The sequence below is a fragment of the Leucoraja erinacea genome, chromosome 2 (assembly GCF_028641065.1).
Source record: "Leucoraja erinacea ecotype New England chromosome 2, Leri_hhj_1, whole genome shotgun sequence".
In the NCBI taxonomy this organism is placed as follows: domain Eukaryota; kingdom Metazoa; phylum Chordata; class Chondrichthyes; order Rajiformes; family Rajidae; genus Leucoraja; species Leucoraja erinaceus.
The window spans coordinates 106932973-106954700 of NC_073378.1; the positions used below are offsets into that span (position 1 = coordinate 106932973).

The window sequence follows — 21728 nt, forward strand, 5'->3', positions numbered from 1 at the left end:
GGAATGGGGTGATGTTATATAAGCAGTCTGGGCCATATTCCCTGCACAAACAAGTGGTGACTTAATTGAAACATGCAAAATTGTTATGCAACCTGACAGGCTAGGTACAGAATGGCTGGAGTGTCTTCAAAACTGGGCTCAATGGAAAAAGGGTTCACCATTTAAGTCAGAGATGAGAAACAATTTCTTCAATCAAAGGCTAAATCCCAACAAGGCTTCAGGAACTTGAATACATCCAAGGCAGCTCAAGATATTTTTAGATATTAAAGAGGGCCAAAGACCCTGTCTCAGCTTCTGTTACAATGCTCTGAAACTGAACAGAGATGTCATGGACTTTGGGCATTGACCTGGCTCTGCACCAGCTGCTACATCCAAAAATACCAACTCCTAGTGTGGTATCCTTTGATTTCCCGGTGGCTCAACATTTCCCCTCCCATTCCGAATCTGACCTTTCTGTCCTGGGCCTCCTCCATGGCCAGAGTGAGGACCACCGGAAATTGGAGGAGCAGCACCTCATATTTCGCTTGGGCAGTTTACCCCAGCGGCATGAACATTGACCTACAATTTTAGGTAGCCCTCACTGTCTCCTCCCCTTCTCAGCCCTCTGGCTCCTCCTCTTTCTTCCTGCCACCCCCCCCCCTCCACCCTACATCAGTCTGAAGAAGGGTTTTGGCCCGAAACGTTGCTTATTTCCTTCGCTCCATAGATGCTGCCGCACCCGCTGAGTTTATCCAGCACTTTTGTCTAACTCCTAGTGTGATCAAGGTTTGGTAGAGATCAGGGCTCAGCAATTGTAGTCCACATTTCCCACTGGTTTATGAGAAAATGTCACAAATATCTTTGTCAGATTTAAAGAACAACAGAAGATAACCAAAAAGACAATACGGGGAGAAAAGATGAGGTGAGAAGGTAAGCTAGCCAAGAATATAAAGCAGGATAGTAAAAGCTTCTTAAGACCAAAGTTGGACCCTTGAAGACTGAAAAAGGTGAATTTATTATGGGGAACAAGGAAATGGCCGATGAGTTGAATAGGTACTTTGGATCTGTCTTCAATAAGGAGATAATCTTCCTGATTTATTAGTGGCCAGAGAATCTGAGGTGACAGAGGAACTGAAGGAAATCCGCATTAGGCAGGAAATGCTGATGGGACTGAAGGCTGATAAATCCCCAGGGCCTGATGGTCTGCATCCCAGGTTACTTAAGGAAGTGGCTCTAGAAATCGTGGATGCATTGGTGATAATTTTCCACTCATGATCAGCTCCTGTGGGTTGGAGGATAGCTAATGTTATCCCACTTTTTAAGAAAGGCGTGAGGGAGAAAACGGGGAATTATAGACCAGTTAGCCTGACATCGGTGGTGGAGAAGATGCTGGAGTCAATTATAAAAGATGAGATCCGCACATTTGGATAGCAGTAACAGGATCAGTCCGAGTCAGCATGGATTTACGAAGTGGAAATCATGCTTGACTACTCTTCTGGAATTTTTTTTTAAGATGTAACTAGGAAAATGGACAAGGGAGAGCCAGTGGATGTAGTGTACCTGGACTTTCAGAAAGCATTTGATAAGGTCCCACATAGGAGATTAGTGGTCAGAATTAGGGCACATGGTAGTCATGGATAGAAAATTATTGGCAAACAGAAACAAAGAGTAGAGATTAACCGAAACTTTCAGAGGTTAGTGACTAGTGGGGTACCGCAAGTTCGGTACCGCAGCTGTTTACAAATACATCAATGATTTGGCATGAAGGGACTATCTTAAATGGCAGTGACACAAAGTGGGTGGCAGTGTGAACTGTGAAAAGGCAGGGTGACTTGGGTTGGAGGAGTGGGCAGATGCATGGCAGATGCAGTTTAATGCGGGTAAATGTGAGGTCATCCACTTTGGTAGCAAAAACAGGAAGGCAGATTACTATAAATGGCGTCAAGTTGGGAAAAGGGGGCGGGGCGTACAACGGGATCTGGGGGTCCTTGTACATCAGTTTATGAAACTAAGCATTCAGGTACAGCAGGCAGTGAAGAAAGCGAATGACATGTTGGCCTTTATAACAAGAGGAATCGAATATAGGAGCAAATAGGTCCTTCTGCAGTTGTACAGAGCCCTAATGAGACCACACCTGGAGTATTGTGTCCAGTTTTGGTCCCCTAATTTGAGGAAGGCCATTCTTGCTAATGAGGGAGTGCAGCGTAGGTTTACAAGGTTAATTCCCGGGTTGGCAGGACTGTCGTATACGGAGAGAATGGAGCGGCTGGGCTTGTACACTCTGGAGTTTAGAGGGATGAGAGGGTATCTCATTGAAACATATAAGATTGTTAAGGGCTTGGACACACTAGAGGCAGGAAACATGTTCCCGATGTTGTGGGAGTCCAGAACCAGGGGCCACAGTTTAAGAATAAGGGGTAAGCCATTTAGAATGGAGACGAGAAAACACTTTTCCTCACAGAGAGTGGTGAGTCTGTGGAATTCTCTGCCTCAGAGGGCGGTGGAGGCAGGTTCTCTGGATGCTTTCAAGAGAGAGCTAGATAGGGCTCTTAAAAATAGCGGAGTCAGGGGATATGGGGAGAAGGCAGGAACGGGGTATTGATTGGGGATGATCACATTGAATGGGGGTGCTGGCTCGAAGGGCTGCACCTATTGTTTATTGTCCTCTGACCACCTATTGAAAACTTGCTGCGACGCACCAATTCCCGAGCAAGTCAAGTCAAGAAGGCAGCGGGGTGAGGCCGTGAAATACAATTTTCAGAACAAGCCTGTTCGGTTCTCAAAAGCAATGAAAAACATTCAAAAACTATGAAAGTTCAATTATCAAGATACGTGCAAAATGACAAAAAAATTAAAACACATAAGTAAAGCCAAGCAATGAAATATATTAAAATACCCGCACTTACCTCAGCCGTCCTCTTCCATTTAAATCAGTTAAATCCCCAGTAAGACCGCTGGGGAATTGCCTCACTTTGCCCTCAGCTGTCTGGCTCAGTGACCAAGTGAAGGTGGGAAAGTACAAGCCAATGGCCGCTTGCAGCCACATGCTTGCTATGAATGCCTTGAACTGCTGGAACGTATGAGCAGCACTACGTTGAGTGGAGAAATGGTAGTGGAGGAAGGGTTCATCCCCAACACGGTGGTGTTCTTTCTTAGGTGAGCACAGGTCAACCAGTACCAAGCCAAGAATTAATACTGGAAGGAAAAGGTAAAAAGAGGAGGAAGCAACTTCTACTCAGTTAAAAAAGACTATTAGAAACGATATAGTAAACACCAGCAATGCATCCAACTAGTCACAGATGAAGGCTTCATTTTCTAGTTTTGTCATTTGAAGTGAATTCATTTACTTGCACATTTTCTTCATCAACAAAGATTGTTTGTCCTCTTCACTGTCTATTAATTTTCAGCCCCATGAGCAGGGGCAAGAAGCTCACGAACTTGTTTGCTAGGAGGTTAATACCACCTATTCAGCTGCCTCAACCAACCCTCTGACATCAACCCCTTCTCAAAGCAAGATACACCACTCATAAGCTTACCATCTTGTGGTTTTGGACAGCCAGACCATGGTAAGTCCAATAATAATAGTAAAAGCCTTACAGTTTCACTGATGTGTCAGCATAGTAGTGGAAACAAAACCATGGCACACATCTTTGGGTTGATAAGTAACTTACCAAGCCCCTGCACATGTGCCTCTTTCAAGGCATGTTCAAAGGGCATGGGCTGCTGCTTCTTTCCACTCATTCCCCATTCAAATCCTCTCATGTCACTCCAACTTTATATCACACCAATCAGTCGCAAATTACTTGGCCACAGCTTGCAATAGTCTTTGTCAGCAGGCTCTATGAGCCTCACCTGCTGGATGGAAATTAGACACAGCCGATTCTGACAGAGCAGGAGCTTATCTGACCTTCAGGCACAAGTAATCTCTACACCGAAAATGATTTTATTAAGTCGAGTATACATTTTAACTTGGGTAAGATGATAAAATGATATATTGCACATGTTAAAGACAGGTATTCATATATTTGAAACTAATCAGTTAATAGAAATAATTAAACTGGTTTTGTCGGTGAATTTTTCATTAAATGTCAAAATAACCTCTGTTGTAACTGTTGGTGGCAGGTATACAACAGGGGATGCCTTGAAAAATACCACATACCTGTCTCAAATCTGTCAGAGTAATGTTAATGCACAGGAATGAAGAATACAAGGAATATTCAGTACTTTGTGTTTTATTCATAAAAACAGATTTGCAACATTTTATTAAAAATTGATTCATGCAGTATAAGGGTACAAGAAACCTTCTGTCCATTTACAGGTTGTCCTGGCAGTTCAAGTCTTACTTAAAGCATTTGTGCACTAATATGATTTGGAGAATGCCTTTAGAGGCACAACCTTTCCATAAATTTACCCTTTTTGCTGCTGTATAAAAGAACAGAAACATTAAATAACTATATTACTTTGTGGGTCTTTGATATTAGCAGGAAATAAAAATGTTTCCTTACAGGAAAGAACTACTTTATCATTAAGACAAAAATGTACTGCATGGTTTAAACCTAATAAACTGCACACAGTCAGTATTCACAGACAGTCACAGATATACACGCTCACCTCCAACAGCCCAATACTTTAATTTGTTTCCTGCTAGATTAAGAATAATATTTCTACAGAGAACTTGTGTATACATTATATACAGTATTCAGTCCTCCTTCCATATGATGAACTGTCTTCAAAAATAAACCTGGTTATAAGTTGAATTAAGGAGGCAGGGAAATACATTAACAGCCAGTGTTACCATTCAGAATACCAGAAAACAGCATTTCTTCACAATGTTAACTAAAAGCTTATTAGGACTGGTTTATCAGTGCACTAAGCATGCTCCTTTGACATTGATGAACATGAGATTGTGCAACCTTGACAGAATACAAATCTGGCTTGGGACAGTGCATATCTAAGCATCAGTGGGGCCTTTGGACACGATCAGAATCTAAGTTATGACACACACCTATTAACTGCAAATGGTAGCTGTGAGAAACACAGATCTCCTATTTGGACACTTCACTGTGCCAGTCAATATGAATCCTGTTGGAAGTGGTCTGTGAGCAGCGACTCAAATCCGCACAAATCAGCTGTCATAATGACCAACCAGGAACTCTCCTGGGCCTGGGAAGCATCTTAATGGGATCTATTTTGACTCCAAGTTAATGGATAACTTAGTGTCAATCCTTTGGGACATATTCAGTGCGCAACTCCTGAGCCAGTTGCCTATAGTACCATAAAATGCTGTAAATGATTCATCATTGCTCTTGGCTCTCTAATGGAACTCAGAGGGGTAGAGCTGCCACAGGCATTAGGATGCTTCACACCTGTCGCTGGATGATCCTGCGGATAATACTACAACCAGGTAGATAGTTCAAATTTGATGAGCAGCAAGACGCTCGCCAATACTCTGATGGTAAGCTGCGTAGTCTTACCCAGTCAAAGGCCAGCACTGCTCCGACACAGGTTTGGAAGCCACAAAACTGTGGCCATTGCGCTTAAACTCTGTAGGTAAATGCAGTGTCTCCACTCTGGTGAGAGAATGTGCTCTGTGTTTCAGGCACACAGCTAGATATGTGGACTTGTGTGGTTTGAATTGGGAAGTTTTAAGCATGCTGATAGGTTTTCACATACACCAGACAGCCAGCTGACCATAAAGAAAAGTCCAGAGTTATGCTCCAGCTCAATTTACGCTCAGCATATTTGTCTTATTATACCCTTGGCCTCAAGTTCACTTTTAAAGCAGATTCTTTTTTTTTTTTGTACTGCTGAAACGTGCACTTTGTGACAACTGTACAATAAACTCTCTTTTGTCATGTTACAGTATTTACTGCAATAGATTTGCTGCTGATATAAGTTAAGGGGAAATAATGAAGGCAATTTATTCACGTGACAGTCCTTCAACCAGTCATGTGTACAATTTTGTCCATGGATATAATAAGTATATATACAATCAAACCTGTTTATCTCTTGCTTTCAGTACACAGAATAAGAAAACTAATCACTTGCTGACTATTTACTTTTATTCAACCAGAAAATGACTGCATTCATATCTATTGGTGCCATTGAGATTCCAATGTGGTGATCATGCACCGGTTTCAGTCAGTAGTACTAAAAAATGAGCACCAAAACCAGAAATCAGTAATCAGCAAGCAAGAGATAACCGGATCATGTTTAACTATTGGGGACATAATATTTTAGCTCATATATCTCACTTTATTAAATTAGTAAAAAGATAATTTCGACACTGTTGACTTACCATGTTCAAAAGCCCTCTGAATGAGTCTTCCGGAATCAGATATATGTTTTTTTATGCTAGAAACACATTCCTACATCAGACATAATTATTATAAAGCTTCATTCTCCATATCAAAATTCATTAAGGGGTCTTGTACAGGATGTTTGTGCATTCATGTGCAGAAGTAGTGGCAATTATTTTATATAACAATTAAAATTTCAATTTAATGGTTAGATTTTGTTTGAAGTGTGAACCATTCATATATATCAAATTTTGCATAGCAGCTCATAATTCTCCCTTCACGATTGTGGCATTAAAAAACAGTTCCGTTTTGATAAAACTTCACTCCCTGCATCCTTAAGAAAACATGTCACTCTTTCTGGGAAGGAAACGCACATCCAGTTTATGCAGAAACAAAAACTTCACAGATAAGGCTACAGGTCAGATTCTGGACATCTCTCCATGACCACACAAACTTGATCAGGAACCCAGTAGTGTCTGTTTCAAATGCCTATTCCTCTGTGGTAAGGAGAGCGTGCGTCGTGTACGTAGCAGAGAACTAGGTGGAGTACGCAATCCAAATGCTGTGTACTCATCAGTTCAGGCTACAAAGCCTCTCTACAGGCCGGAAACCATGACTCGAAATGATGGCTGCACATGTCTGTGCCGCGGACTGGCACTGGGACTAACACATGGACTAGCACAACTAGCATCAACTCCACCTATCGATGGCAAGTAGGCATGATGAAGGATGGGTAGCTGCAAAGACAGTCTGCGTTGTATACTGCAAAAAAAGTACAAAAGCTCGTTAATACGTGACATTTGACAAAATTTCACAAAAATAAAACCTGCACTATATATAAGATCATAAGTGATAGGAGCAGAATTAGGCCATTCAACTCATCAAGTCTACTTCGCCATTCAATCATGGCTGATCTATCTCCTCCTCCTGACCCCATTCTCCTGCCTTCTCCTCATAACCCCCGAAACACGTACTAAGGGTGAGATCTGTTTGCTTCGTTCCATTTGTTTATCCTTTTGTTGTTTTTTTTGTTTATCCTATTTTTCCACTTTTGCCCCTTTTGAAGCACAGAGTGCCAGTGCAGTGTGCTTAAGGCAAGTTCAGATAATCCGATGCTCGCTATCTATGTTTTGTGGGGGAGGGGAAGAGAAATAAATGTAGAAAGAGGGAGAGGGAAGGAATGAACAGGGAATCTGAAACACTGGCATTAGAGGCACAAATCTGTAACAGTGCCCGTGCCTGACGACAAATGATGAACTAGTTACATACGCACAACGATGATGCTGGCAGTATTGTTCACTGGCAGTAAGAGGATATTAGGCGCCAACCCCCGCCCCGTGCCATAGCTTGCTGCTGACAACATTGTGGCCTCCTTCTACTGATGGGCACCACTTTTTCACAAGGGTACCTTGATATTTTTTCCCCGTTCACCATCGATCTCAGTAACTGATATTTCAGGAGAACATTTTGACGAAATGTGGAAAACAAGAAATTGCAGATGCTGGTTTACATATAAAAAAAGACACAAAGTGCTGGAGTAACTCAGCAGGTCAGGCGGCATGCAATGAGAACATGGACACATGACATTTCAGGTTGTGACCCTTCTTCAGACTGGGCTCCAACCCAAAATGTTACCTATCCATGTTATCCAGAGATGCTGCCTGACCTCCGGAGTTATTCCAGCACTTTATTTCATTTTTTGAACAAATGGGTGTTGGAGTGTCTAATTTCTTTACCAGGTTGACCACACACTCACTTTTAGGGTTTAACCCGAGTTGGGAGGGTGGGAGTTTGCCCAGACCCAGACTAAGCCCTCATGAGCCGAGAGGATGGGAATATGTCTTGTCCTGCACTGTGCCCCTTGGTAGCTGAGAAGGTATAATGTTGCCTGATCTTGCTTTGAGCCCACTGTACTGCCACTGAGGAACAATGATCCACCAGGGCAGCAGAGCACCATGGTTCAACAGAGACAACACAACTCCACAAAAATACTTCTCTACTAAAGCCAAGTTCAGGCGCCTTTGCCATGTGGGAGGTGAGTCCTTTAAACTTGCCATCGAGCTAAACCTGGTGGTAATGGGGCTTTCTCACGGGGCGACTTGACGCAAGAGGTAACCAGAATTGAACATCGTGGGAACCTCGTGCGATAACCGTACGGCATTCTTGGACCACCGTGGACCACCGTGGCGCTAACGGCAGGTACTCGTGTAACTTGTTGACTCGGGAGAAAATTCAAGCAAGCTTGAATTTCTCCAAGAGTGACTTGTACACTTGTGGTTGAACATTGAAACATTATATGGACGTAGTGGCCAGTGCGATATCCGTAATAACTCTTGCGTTTACCGTGGGAACTCCTGCGAACGGTGAACCCGGAAGCTGGACAGAGGGGACAGAAGGTGAATAAAAAAGGTGGTCTCAATATCGCCAATGGAACATGTGTCCATCGAGGATGTCCCACCTCATTGTCATTGTTGGAGAATCTTTTTCACTGGAACACTTGCAGAGATGGCTCCCAGAAAAGCTCAATGAAAGGGGGTAAAACATGTCAGAAAGATTTTTGCCATGCAGGAGAATGAGGAGGAGACGCAGCAAGAGAGACAGGTGGAGAGGCAACAGGAGATGCCACAGATAACACTGCCTGTGGGCTCCTTGGAGCAGGGAGAGGGTGAGCAAGGTGGATTTCAGATTGCCTCCCCAGTAGCCGTTGTAGGAATAGCCTCAACAGACGCGTATATAAAGGGAAGATGGCAGAAGGTAAGGCCATATAACTTCACCAGGGAACAAGAGGGTGAACTTGTAGAATGGTACCAATTCAACAAAATTCCTTACGATAAATCCAGAGAGTATTACAGAACCAGGGAGAAAAAACGGAACCTGCTGGAGACGAAGGCTGCGGAGTATCCCGGGTGCTCATGTGAGTATATATAACGATATATTAGTACATCAACAGGAAAACCATTTAATGTTATCCATGATTCAAAAACATACATTTCTATTGATGTAAAAGTGCTGTTTTTGCAGTTAACTTAAACTTCTCTTATAAGTGTGTCTGTGACCTGCAGCTGTAAAGTAAAAAAGTCGCAGGCAGCTTTTACACGCTCTGTGTTTGAAGTTGGAATCATGAATCATATTGTCCAAATAGAGGTCTCCGTTGAAAGATGGGCTTCACCCAGTGAGACTTCCTCTTAATTCTCTTTTTAATTCATCTCACCCTTCTGCCTTCACGCAAGCGTCCTCGATTCACATAGAGGGCTGCTGCACACAGCGCGTCAATGAAAAACACCACCATCCTGTACTCGAAACTACTTAGTATAGGCATGTCTCCAAATGAGCCAATTCAACCAAGGGAGGATATTTATTGTGTGTGGAAAAAAAAGTGACATAATGTGTGCCACGTGATGATTTAACAACACTTCACAGTTCACAATGTTCATTCAAGATTTCATGGGGAAAGCTCGGGAGACGGACAAGTCACTCGCACAAATAACAGAAATGCCTAGTACCCGTGGGAACTCTTTATCTACCCCCCGTTATATCGTGTGATATCATGCTAGACCACGACCACTTCACTCTGGTTACATCTTGCGTCAAGTCGCCCCATGAGAAAGCCCCATAAGAGAACTGCAGATTTCTATGAAACTAAATTGGATTATCTTAAGTGTAGGAAGGAACTGCAGATTCGGGTTTACACCAACTTCAGACTGAAGAAGGGTCTTGATCCAAAACATCACCTAATCCTCTCCAGAAATGCTGCATGTCCCAGCATTTTATTTTATTCCAGCATTTTGTGTCTATTTTGGATTATTTTAACTTGTCTAAGGCCAAACCACTTAAGTAGCAATGGGTGGTGTAAAGAGCCTGAATACATTGGCAACAATTCTGTCAAAATATTCTCTGAAATTTAATTTCCCAAGAAGAATAAAGGGCAAATAGGAAAATAAAATATCAGGGTGCATTTGATTCTGAATGTGTGCAGTGAAAAAAAGTGAATTTCTCTATGTTATGTCTTCTAACATTTGGCCATGGGTAGAATTGCCAAATGTTACGGTGAACATCGTGTTCCTCATTTTACTAACAGACAGAATGCTACTCTCATTAAGGAAACCATTATGTCGTCCAGCAAAAGGGTCTGTCATCCCTCAAATGAATGCAGCTGCAACATCAGAACCAGCAATATACTGGACAATCTCAAGCTGAGAACAAGCATATAGTCATGTGTAAGAAAGAACAGCAGATTCAAATCGAAGGTAGACACAAAATGATGGAGTAACTCAGCGGGTGTCACAGCATCTCTGGAGAAAAGGAATGGGCGATGGTTCAGGTCAAGGCCCTTCTCCAGACTAGTCATCATCCCTTTGCATTGCAACAGAATATAAAGTTGACTATGGGAGATTTGAACATTATCACCCCGCAGAACGTCATCTCTCAGAAGGTGCAGAAAAGGAACAATTTCTGAGTTTGAGACTGTTAGTTCCCATGATAATGATATCACAGCACCCTAACATAAACCTCTGATTTTATCCTGGTTTGGAGAGACCAATAGCAAAATTGATTATCAAAGGGATCCTTTGGCAAGGTATTCCAGCTTCTGTCAAAGCACAATACCATAAAAGATGGATTTACTGGTGAATTACATACTGCAACATTACAATGTGTTTGCAGTTGAGGAAACTTTTAAAAATCTTGACAATAATAGTTTACATTGTTGGAATTTTTTATCAAGGAGACGGTGTTGATATTAGCCTCCAGAATTCCAGAAATATTGGTTGAGGTTGGATCTGAATTTTGTGAATATTCTTGTGTCATTACTTACTGTTCTGGAGAGTTGATATCTTCTATGCCATCCTTGTTTGGTCTGGAAGGGTCCAGTGTGGTGCCCCAAGGTGCCTGTGATCGTGAATCGTGGTGGTTTTTCATTGGAGGCTTATCGCTGTCTACAAAGATAAATGATAATATGAATTTTGTGCCTTAAAGGATCTCTTACTTTTTTCTTGCTGAACACAAGTAATAGAAAAAAGATTGGAAATGCATGTGCATTGAAATGCCTCAGAGTACATCAGAGAATAATGCTGCGATGCAGGAAGCCTTTAAACAATATCTGTTTGTGGAAAAAGCTATCCAACCAGTTGCATTCCCCTGCCCTTTTGTAAATCTTTCCAATTTTCTCATTTAATAATTACCCTTTTGAAAAATAAAACCAAGTTTGTGTCCATCATTCCTTCAAACAGATGACTGAAATTACAGATATGGACCAATGTCCTTGCAGCCTGAAATATAAATAGCATGCATGTCCAACAAGTAATTAAGATGACCTCTACCTCCGCTGCATCGACAATTGTATTGGTGCTACCTCCTGCACCCACACACAACTCACTAACTTCATCAACTTCGCCACTAACTTCCATCCGGCACTCAAATACACCTGGACCATTTCCGACACTTCCCTACCATTTCTTAACCTCACTATCTCTATCACAGGTGATGGTCTTTTGACTGACATCTACTATAAACCCACTGACTCCCACGGCTATCTAGACTACACTTCTTCCCACCCTGCTTCCTGTAAGGACTCCATTCATTACTCCCAATTCTTCCGTCTACGCCGCATCTGCTCCCAGGATGAAGCGCTCCACATCAGGGCATCAGAAATGCCCTCATTCTTCAGGGAACGGGGGTTCACCTCCCCTACGGACTCTCACCAGGGTCTCTTCAATACCCCGCAACACTGCTCTCACACCCAATCCCCCCACTCATAACAAGGGCAGAGTCCCCCTAGTCCTCACCTTTCACCCCACCAGCCGTCACATACAACAAATAGTCCTCCGTCAGTTTCGCCACCTCCAACGTGGCCCCACCACTCGCCACATCTTCCCATCTCCCCCCATCTGCCTTCCGCAAAGACCGCTCCCTCCGTAACTCCCTGGTCAATTCTTCCCTTCCTAACCGCACCACTCCCTCCCCGGGCACTTTCCCTTGCAACCGCAGGAGATGCTACACGTGCCGCTTCACCTCCCCCCTCGACTCCATTCAAGGACCCAAGCAGTCGTTCGACGTGTGACAGAGGTTCACCTGCACCTCCTCCAACCTCATCTATTGCATCCGCTGCTCAGATATCAGGTGATCTACATCGGTGAGACCAAGCGCAGGCTTGGTGATGGTTTCGCCGAACATCTCCGCTCGGTCCGCATCAACCAACCTGATCTCCCGGTGGCTCAGCACTTCAACTCCCCATGCCATTCCGAATCCGACCTTTCTGTCCTGGATCTACTCCATGGCCAGAGTGAGCACCGCCGGAAATTGGAGGAGCAGCACCTCATATTCCGCTTGGGCAGTCTGCACCCTAGTGGCATGAACATTGAATTCTCCAATTTCCGGTAGCCCTTGCTGTCTCCTCCCCTTCTCAGCTCTCCCTCAGCCCTCGGGCTCCTCCTCTTCCTTTCTTCTTCCCGCGCCCCTCACCCTGCATCAGTCTGAGGAAGGGTTTTGGCCCAAAACTTTGCCTATTTCCTTCGCTCCATAGATGCTGCCTCACCCGCAGAGTTTCTCCAGCAATTTTGTCTACCTTCGATTTTCCAGCATCTGCAGTTCCTTCTTGAACATTAATTAAGATGACATTACATTTTGGCCACCATTGCTGGGGGAATGGAGTTTAAAAATAACTAAATATAATTACAATTGTTATGGGGCTGCACCTGGTATTTTATGTGCAATCTTGGTCCACTTATTTATCAAGGATATACTACAATTGGAAGCAGTCAAAAAGTGTTTTACTTGGCTAATTCCTGGGATGAGAGGATGGTCCTATTACAAATGATCAATATTCTTTGAGGTTTGATTTTACAGAAACATAAGATCCTAAGAGGATGTGACAGGACAGACGTTGAGTTGTTTCCGTTGGTGGGAGAGTCTTGAATGACGGCATAATTATCAGGTAAAGGGGCAGTTATTTAGAACTGAAGCGCATTGGAACTTTTCACAGAATCTATGGAATTCTCTGGAAACTTGCGAGGTGTTGTGGGGGTTAGATTATCAGAAGTATTTAAAGAGACGACTTGAGATTAATTTTTGAAAGATCAGGGAATTAAGATCTGTGTGGAACTTGCACAGGAGAAGAGTTAAAACCAGAGACAGATCAGGACAGTGTAATTGAATGGTGGGACATGACTGAAGCCCCTGTCCCACTTTCACGACCTAATTGGCGACCTCTGCCAAGTTTGCCCATGACTCATACTCGCAGCATGGTCGTCACGAGATCGTAGGAGGTCGTACGTAGGTTGTGATGCTAGTCATAGGTACTTGTGGCATCAAGTAGGACGTTTTTCTAGCCTGATGAAAAATGTCCTCGAGTAAAAAAGGTCGTGAATTAGGTCGTGAAAGTTGAACAGGCCCTTTACTCTTCCTCATGCTCATGAGTGGTCTCTGCGTACTCGTGGCCTCATGTAGGTCGTGGCGTTTTATCCAGCCTGATAAAAAATGTCCACAAGTAGAGAAAAGGTTGGCATGGAAAAATCGACCCATTTTACTCATAGGTGGGTCGTAGGTCGTAGGTAGGTTGTAGATAGTCGTGGGTAGTTGTAGGCAATCGTAGGTCGGTAACTTGCCCAAAAAAAAAGCAAACATGGCGGAATTTTATCATGTGATCATTTTCCACTCGTAGCAAGTCGTAGTTGGTCTTGGGTGTGGAAGACTGAGGTCAAGAGGGGTTGTAGGAGGTCGTAGACATGGTCTAGGAGGTCTTTTACTTTGGCGAGTCAACACAACCTTGACATTTTTTTCAACTCGTCTAGGGTCTTCTAAACTCGTGGATTAGGTCGTCCAAGTGGGACAGGCCCTTGAGGGGCAAGGTGGCCTACTCATTGCCTTTCTGAATGATGAATTCCAAAGATGCATTACCCTCTAGATAAATAAATTTATATTTGTTTTATCTTGATATAGTAACTCGGTTAGAGTCATACAGTATGGAAACAGGCCTTTTGGCCCAACTTGCCCATGCCAACCAAGATGCATCATCCACACTAGTTCCACCTGCTTGTGTTTGGCTCATATCCCAACAAACCTTTCCTTTCTATGTACTTGTCCAAATATTGTTTAAATGTTGTTATAGTACCCCCTCTGGCGGTCATTCCATATATCCACCATCCTCTGTGCGGAAAATGTAGCCCCCAAGTCCCTATTAAATATTTCCCCTCTCTCCTTAAGCCTATGCCCTCTGGTTCTTCATTCCGCTACTATGGGTAAAAGACCACAAATCAACCCTATCTATTTAATTCATGATCTTACACACCTCTATAAGATCGCAACAACTCTCACTGACTTCTACAGATGCAACATAGAAACCATTGTATGGGGATACATCACAGCATGGTTTGGGAACAGCTCCATCCAGGACTACGAAATTACAGTGAATTGTGGACACAGCCCAGGTCATCACACAAACCAACATCCCTTCTATTGACTCCATTTATACTTCAAGCTGGCTCCGCAAGGCCAACAGTATAAACAAGGATGAGTCGCACCCTGACCACTTCCTCTCATCACTGACCTCTTCTCCCATCAGACAAAAGATATAGAAGTGTGAAAACACACAGCACCAGATTCAGGGACATTTTCTTCCCAGCTGTTATCAGGCAACTGAGTCATCCAACCACAACCAGAGAGCAGTGCTGAACAACTATCTACTTCTGATGCCCCTCGGACTGTCCTTGACTGGACTTTGCTGGCTTTACCTTGCACTAAACGTTATTCCCTTAGATGCATCTATACACTGTAAATGGATTGATTGTAATCATGTATTGTCTTTTTGCTGACTGGTTAGCACGCAATAAAAAGCTTTTCATTATACCTCGGTACACGTGACAATAAACTAAACTGAATCCCTCATCCTCCTGCCCTCCAAGGAATAAAGTTATAGCCTGCTCAACCTCTCCCTATAGGTAAGGCCCTCAAGTCCTGGCAACATTCTCGTTAATATCTGTACTCTCTCCAGCTTAACAACATATTTCCTATAGCAGGGTGATCAAAACAACATTATACTCCAAATGTGGCTTCGCCATCTTATACAACTGTATCATAATATCCCAACCTCTATAGACTGGGTAAAGCACCAACTCTTTGCCTATATTGCCAAGCCCCGTAGATTTTTTGTATATTTTACTTCTCATTCGTCTAACTCTAGGGAATACAGACCCAGGTGAATTGGAGCCAAATGCTGACAAACAAAACTGTAACTGTAATTCAGGAAACGAAAGTTCAGATTTAGTTAAAGCACATCCTCATGAGCGACGAAGGAAGAATAAACAAATCCCATAGCATACTGAATAATAAGATGCAGTCGGATGAAGATAAAGTTTAAAAAAAATCTGTGAGTGACAAATGTATGTACTAGCAAGAAACAAAAGAATCAGAGGGGAAATGAAAATTAAAATGAGGGGCAAAGAGTGGATGATAAAAGTATCAGCTAACAACATAAACGGATATCCTAGAGCATTCTGTGGAAATGGTTGAGGTAAATGGAAAAGAGGTGCATCAGAGGGACATAAATCAGATGTTCTACGGGGATACTGAGGTCACTTGATAATTGAGACACTAGATGTGTTAAAAGTGATAGCAAGGATGTATGGGAACAAATGAGAGAAATGATTCCTAGTATGTCGCCAGGACTGGATGGAACAGTGCCACAATAGTAGAGTTGCTGCCTTACAGTGCCAGAGACCCAGGTACGATCCTAACGATGGGAGCTGTCTGTACGGACTTTGTACATTCTCCCTGTGACCGCATGGGCTTTCTTCAGGTGCTCATCAGGGCCACATTCTATACTGCCGTACTTTGACAAAAGGAAGCAACTGACAGAAAGCAGTTTTCTTGTAAATGAGGAAAATGTTTTTTCTTTCAGCTCTCGGTGATGGAATTTCTTACTTCTCTGGTATCAATATTTTCAAATTGTACTAAGAGAAGGACTTATTTTGTTCACCATAGTGTGGAGCATATCTCAAATACCCTAAAACAAGCAATAACTTAAATTTGACAAAATTGTCAGTTGCTTCCTTTTGTCAAAGTAGGGCAGTATAGACGTGCAGGTGTGGCTTCTGTAAATTGTCCCTAGTGTGTAGGATAGAACTAGTGTATGGGGATCATTGGTTGTCATGGACTCGGTGGGCTGAAGGAGTTGTTTCCACACTGTATCTCTAAACTAAATTGAACAAAACGGGATTTTGAGGAAGTTCAGGAGGGAGAAAATCATGGGGGAAGCTGACCATAATCATCTGATGAGCATCATGGGGCTAATGTCACTTTCTTGCTTTAAAAAAAGGGAGCGAGGAGCCAGTAACCACGGACCAGTAAGTATCACCTTGGCAATGGGAATGCTTTAAAAAAAATATTGATCCATAAGAAGTATTTATTGTTTTTTAAGAGGTGTAAGATTGAATCTGGAACACATTGCCTTCAGGAGTAGCATAGTTTATTGTCGCCTTCAAGAGTGGATTGGCTACCATATGGTACAGAAGGCCAGAGAAAAACCTGTCTAGTGGAAGTTGAGCATTGTCCCAGTGAAGAGCTGTTGTGAATGTAATGAGCCAAATAGGCTCCTCCTGCGATGCAACCACACTGCAATTCTATGATAAATACTCATGCAAAACCTATTTTTCCAACAGTTATTTATTGAAATACATATTCTGATACTTTAATATCCTCATCTTCATTTATTATTGATGGCTTACTTCTGCAACTAAATTTGTGATTTTGTAAAATAAGCATTCACGGCACACTACATCATCCTAATGTTTTGTATAAAAGCTGTTTGATGTTCTGTTACTGCATTAGGACACCATCAGTCGCCATGAACAAGATAAACCGTGCTCAGGGAACTCATTTGTAGCATTAAATAACCTCAAATTAGCTCAGTTTCAAAAGGTTTAACAGAAGATTGTCAAATCAATGCTGGAGGTTTTAAAGACAAGCTCATCACAGCAGGAAGAAGATTGAAACGCTTATGTAGTGGAACTGAATGGATCAATCAATGAGGATGAGAGTGAACCATTAGCAAGTTCTTAAACAATTTACATTGAATAGGGTTGAGGATTTTGACTCTCAGAAAACTCAATGAGATGAAAATGGTTTGGGATCATTCCGAAAACTAGATGCTTGTAATTTCTAGTTTATGAAATTCATCATGTTTCTCTGACCTTTTGTTGACAGCAAAGGGAATGTCTGCCAAGGAAATTGACAACAAAATCACAGTGAAAATGGTAACATGGAGATCACAGCAATTGGCGGGTATGTGAACCATGCTGCTGTTTTTACTGTAGCAACAAGGAACTGCAGATGCTGGTCTACACAAAAGGTACAAGTCCTGGAGTAACTCAGCGGGTCAGACAGCATCTCTGGAAAACTTGGATAGTTGACGTTTTGGATCAAAGACAGAAGAATCCCGATCCAAATGGTCGCCGATCCATATTCTCCAGAGATGCTGCCTGATCTGTTGAGTTACTCCATCACTTGGTGTTTTTCTGCTCTTTTAACTGTTTCTCTTCAAGAATGGCTAATTACATTCCCATGACCATGATAATCACAATTTGAAACTAGTGCATTCAGTTTCCCTGATTCTCAGTATACACCTGGGAATTACGTCATCAGTACATTAATGCAGGTCTGTTCCACTGGTGGTGCATGTCTCATCATTGCTCTCATCAAACGCACTGCATTAATTGGAGGTACACGTAACCTTTGCTACCGAGAGGGTAAGGGCAACAATCACGTAGGAACACTACCAACTGCAGAATTACAAAACGTCCCATCCATTCTTCAGGTTGAGGTTGCGGGGAGCCCGGATCACAGTAGATACAATTATGAGAAGCACAGATGGTGTGAACAGTCAGAACCGTTTTACAAGGATGTAAATGTCACAGACTAGGGGGCACAGCTTTAAGGTGAGAGTGGCAATGTTGAAAGCGGATGTGCAGAAGAGGTTTTTTTTTTATCACATAGAAAGTGGTGAGTGCCTGGAATGCACTTCCAGGTGTGGTGGTGGGCAGATATGACACACGGAATTAAGAGGCTTTAGATAGGCACATGGATACACAGGGAATGGCGGGATATGGATATTGTGCAGGCAGAGGAGATTATTTTAACTTGCCATCATGTTTGGCGTGGACATTGCCAAATAAGCTGTTTCTGCAGTGAACTGTTCTATTGTCTATGCAATTGAGGGAGTGCAGCGTAGGTTTACAAGGTTAATTCCCGGGTTGGCAGGACTGTCATATGCTGAGAGAATGGAGCGGCTGGGCTTTTATACTCTGGAGTTTAGAAGAATGAGAGGGGTTCTTATTGAAACATGTAGAATTATTAAGGGTTTGGACACGCCAGAGGCAGCGAACATGTTCCCGATGTTGGGGGAGCCCAGAACCAGGGGCCACAGTTTAAGAGTAAGGGATCAGCCATTTAGAACGGAGATGAGCAAACACTTTTTCACACAGAGAGTTGTGAGTCTGTGAAATTCTCTGCCTCAGACAGCGATGGAGGCCGGTTCTCTGGATACTTTCAAGAGAGAGCTTGATAGTGCTCTTAAAGATGGTGCCGGACGCGGCGCCGACGGACAAGAGGTCGAAGCAAAGAAGCCGAAGCCAAAGAACCGAATAGAAATGAGGCCGAAACGCCAATGATCCGAAAGAGTCCGAAGACCCACCTCCCAGCAATGTCAAGTCCGTTATTGGACTTATCTGTTGAGCGGCAGTCGGTCCTTTGGCCGGTAGGCGCCGCCGCCTTTTGGGTAGGTGATGTTTCGACTGAGCGGCCATTCGGTAAGTTTGCTTTCAGGCAACGCAGCCTTTCGGTTCATTGGCATTTAAGCGTCTCGCCCTTTTGGTTAGATTGCATTTAGGCGTCCCATCCTTTTGGTTAGTAGGTGTTTCGTCTTCGGACTCTTTCGGTTCATTGGCGTTGTGGCCTCGTTTATATTCGGTTCTTTGACTACGGCTTCTTGTCTGTCGGCGCCACGTCTGCACACTCTTAAAGATAGAGAGTCATGGGATATGGGGATTGGGGATGATCAGCCATGATCACATTGAATGGCGGTGCTGGTTCGAAGGGCCGAATGGCCTACTCCTGCACCTATTGTCTATTGTCATTGCCAAATCTAACTGAGAGGTTCTAGCCTGACAGAATTCAAGGAATAGAAGGATTGCCACGACTCAAGGTTGTGGATTGCCATCACTTATGATGGGCAAATAGGAACAGGCAATAAAATCTGGCCTTGCCAGCATCACCTAGATCCTGAAACAGAATAATAACACTGCCTTAGCGATTTTTTAAATCACAGGGAGGAGTATAGAAAATCAGGGAGCAAGTTGATGAAGGCCAAAGGTTAAATAGAAACACAGAAAATAGGTGCAGGAGTAGGCCATTCGGCCCTTCGAGCCTGCACCGCAATTCAATATGATCATGGCTAGTAACCTGTACCTGCTTTCTCTCCATACGTGTGCGGAAATGGCGCTGACAGACAAGAAGCCGTAGCCAAAGATCCCTTTAGCCACAAGGGCCACATCTAACTCCCTCTTAAATATAGCCAATGAACTGGCCTCAACTACCTTCTGTGGAAGAGAATTCCAGAGATTCACCACTCTGTGTGTGAAAAAGGTTTTCCTCATCTCGGTCCTAAAAGATTTCCCCCTTATCCTTAAACTGTGACCCCTTATTCTGGACTTCCCCAACATCGGGAACAATCTTCCTGCATCTAGCCTTTCCAACCCCTAAAGAATTTTGTAAGTTTCTATAAGATCCCCCTCAATCTTCTAAATTCTAGCGAGTACAAACCGAGTCTATCCAGTCTTTCTTCATATGAAAGTCCTGACATCCCAGGAATCAGTCTGGTGAACCTTCTCTGTACTCCCTCTATGGCAAGAATGTCTTTCCTCAGATTAGGAAACCAAAACTGTACGCAATACTCCAGGTGTGGTCTTGCCAAGACCCTGTACAACTGCAGTAGAACCTCCCTGCTCCTATACTCAAATCCTTTTGCTATGAATGCTAACATACCATTCGCTTTCTTCACTGCCTGCTGCACCTGCATGCCTACTTTCACTGACTGGTGTACCATGACACCCCAGTCTCGTTGCATCTCCCCCTTTCCTAATCGGCCACCATTCAGATTATATTCTACTTTCCTGTTTTTGGCACCAAAGTGGATAACCTCACATTTATCCACATTATACTGCATCTGCCCACTCACCCAGCCTATCCAAGTCACCTTGCAGCCTCCTAGCATCCTCCTCACAGCTAACACTGCCCCCCAGCTTTGTGTCATCCGCAAACTTGGAGATGTTGCATTCAATTCCCTCGTCCAAATCATTAATATATATTGTAAATAGCTGGGTGCCCAGCACTGAGCCTTGCGGTACCCCATCAGTCACTGCCTGCCATTGTGAAAAGGACCCATTTACTCCTACTCTTTGCCAGCCAGTTCTCTATCCACATCAATACTGAACCCCCAATACTGTGTGCTTTAAGTTTGTATACTAATCTCTTATGTGGGACCTTGTCGAAAGCCTTCTGAAAGTCCAGATATAACACATCCACTGGTTCTCCCTTATCCACTCTACTAGTTACATCCTCGAAAAATTCTATAAGATTCATCAGACATGATTTACCTTTCACAAATCCATGCTGACTTTGTCCAATGATTTCACCACTTTCCAAATGTGCTGCTGTCCCATCTTTAATAAATGATTCTAGCAGATTCCCCACTACCGATGTTAGACTAACTGGTCTGTAATTCCCCGTTTTCTCTCTCCCTTCCTTTTTAAAAAGTGGGGTTACATTAGCTACTCTCCAATCCTCAGGAACTACTCCAGAATCCAAAAGAGTTTTGAAAAATTATCACTAATGCATCCTCTATTTTTGGGGCTACTTCCTTAAGAACTCTGGGATGCAGCCTATCTGGCCCAGGGGATTTATCGGCCTTTAATCCATTCAATTTACCTAACACCACTTCCCGGCTAACCTGGATTTCACTTAGTTCCTCCATCTCATTTGACCCCCGGTCCCCTGCTATATCCGGCAGATTATTTATGTCTTCCTTAGTGAAGACAGAACCAAAGTAATGATTCAATTGGTCTGCCATGTCCTTGTACCCCATGATCAATTCACCTGTTTCTGACTGTAAGGGACCTACATTTGTTTTAACTAATCTTTTTCTCTTCACATATCTATAAAAACCTTTGCAGTCAGTTCTTATGTTCCCTGCCAATTTTCTTTCATAATCTATTTTCCCTTTCCTAATTAAGCCATTTGTCCTCCTCTGCTGGACTCTGAATTTATCCCAGTCCTCTGGTAGGCTGCTTTTTCTGGCTAATTTGTATGCTTCATCTTTTGTTTTGATACTATCCCTGATTTCCCTTGTTATCCATGGATGCACTACCTTCCCTGATTTATTCTTTTGCCAAACTGGGATGAACA

At 43.1% G+C, this 21728-nt stretch overlaps 1 protein-coding gene across 1 annotated transcript in view; it reads right to left on the reverse strand.

Moving 5' to 3' along the window:
- Positions 1-4084: 4084 nt before the first annotated feature.
- The window catches only part of gabbr2 (gamma-aminobutyric acid (GABA) B receptor, 2), a 753408-nt gene continuing 735764 nt past the window's right edge, over positions 4085-21728 (reverse strand). Inside the window, exons 18-19 of the mRNA XM_055662806.1 lie at positions 11092-11212; positions 4085-7040 (exon numbers count right to left, since the gene is read on the reverse strand). Coding sequence (XP_055518781.1) covers positions 6875-7040; positions 11092-11212 — 287 coding nt within the window. The 3' untranslated portion in view covers positions 4085-6874. The remainder of the gene's footprint in view (positions 7041-11091; positions 11213-21728) is intronic.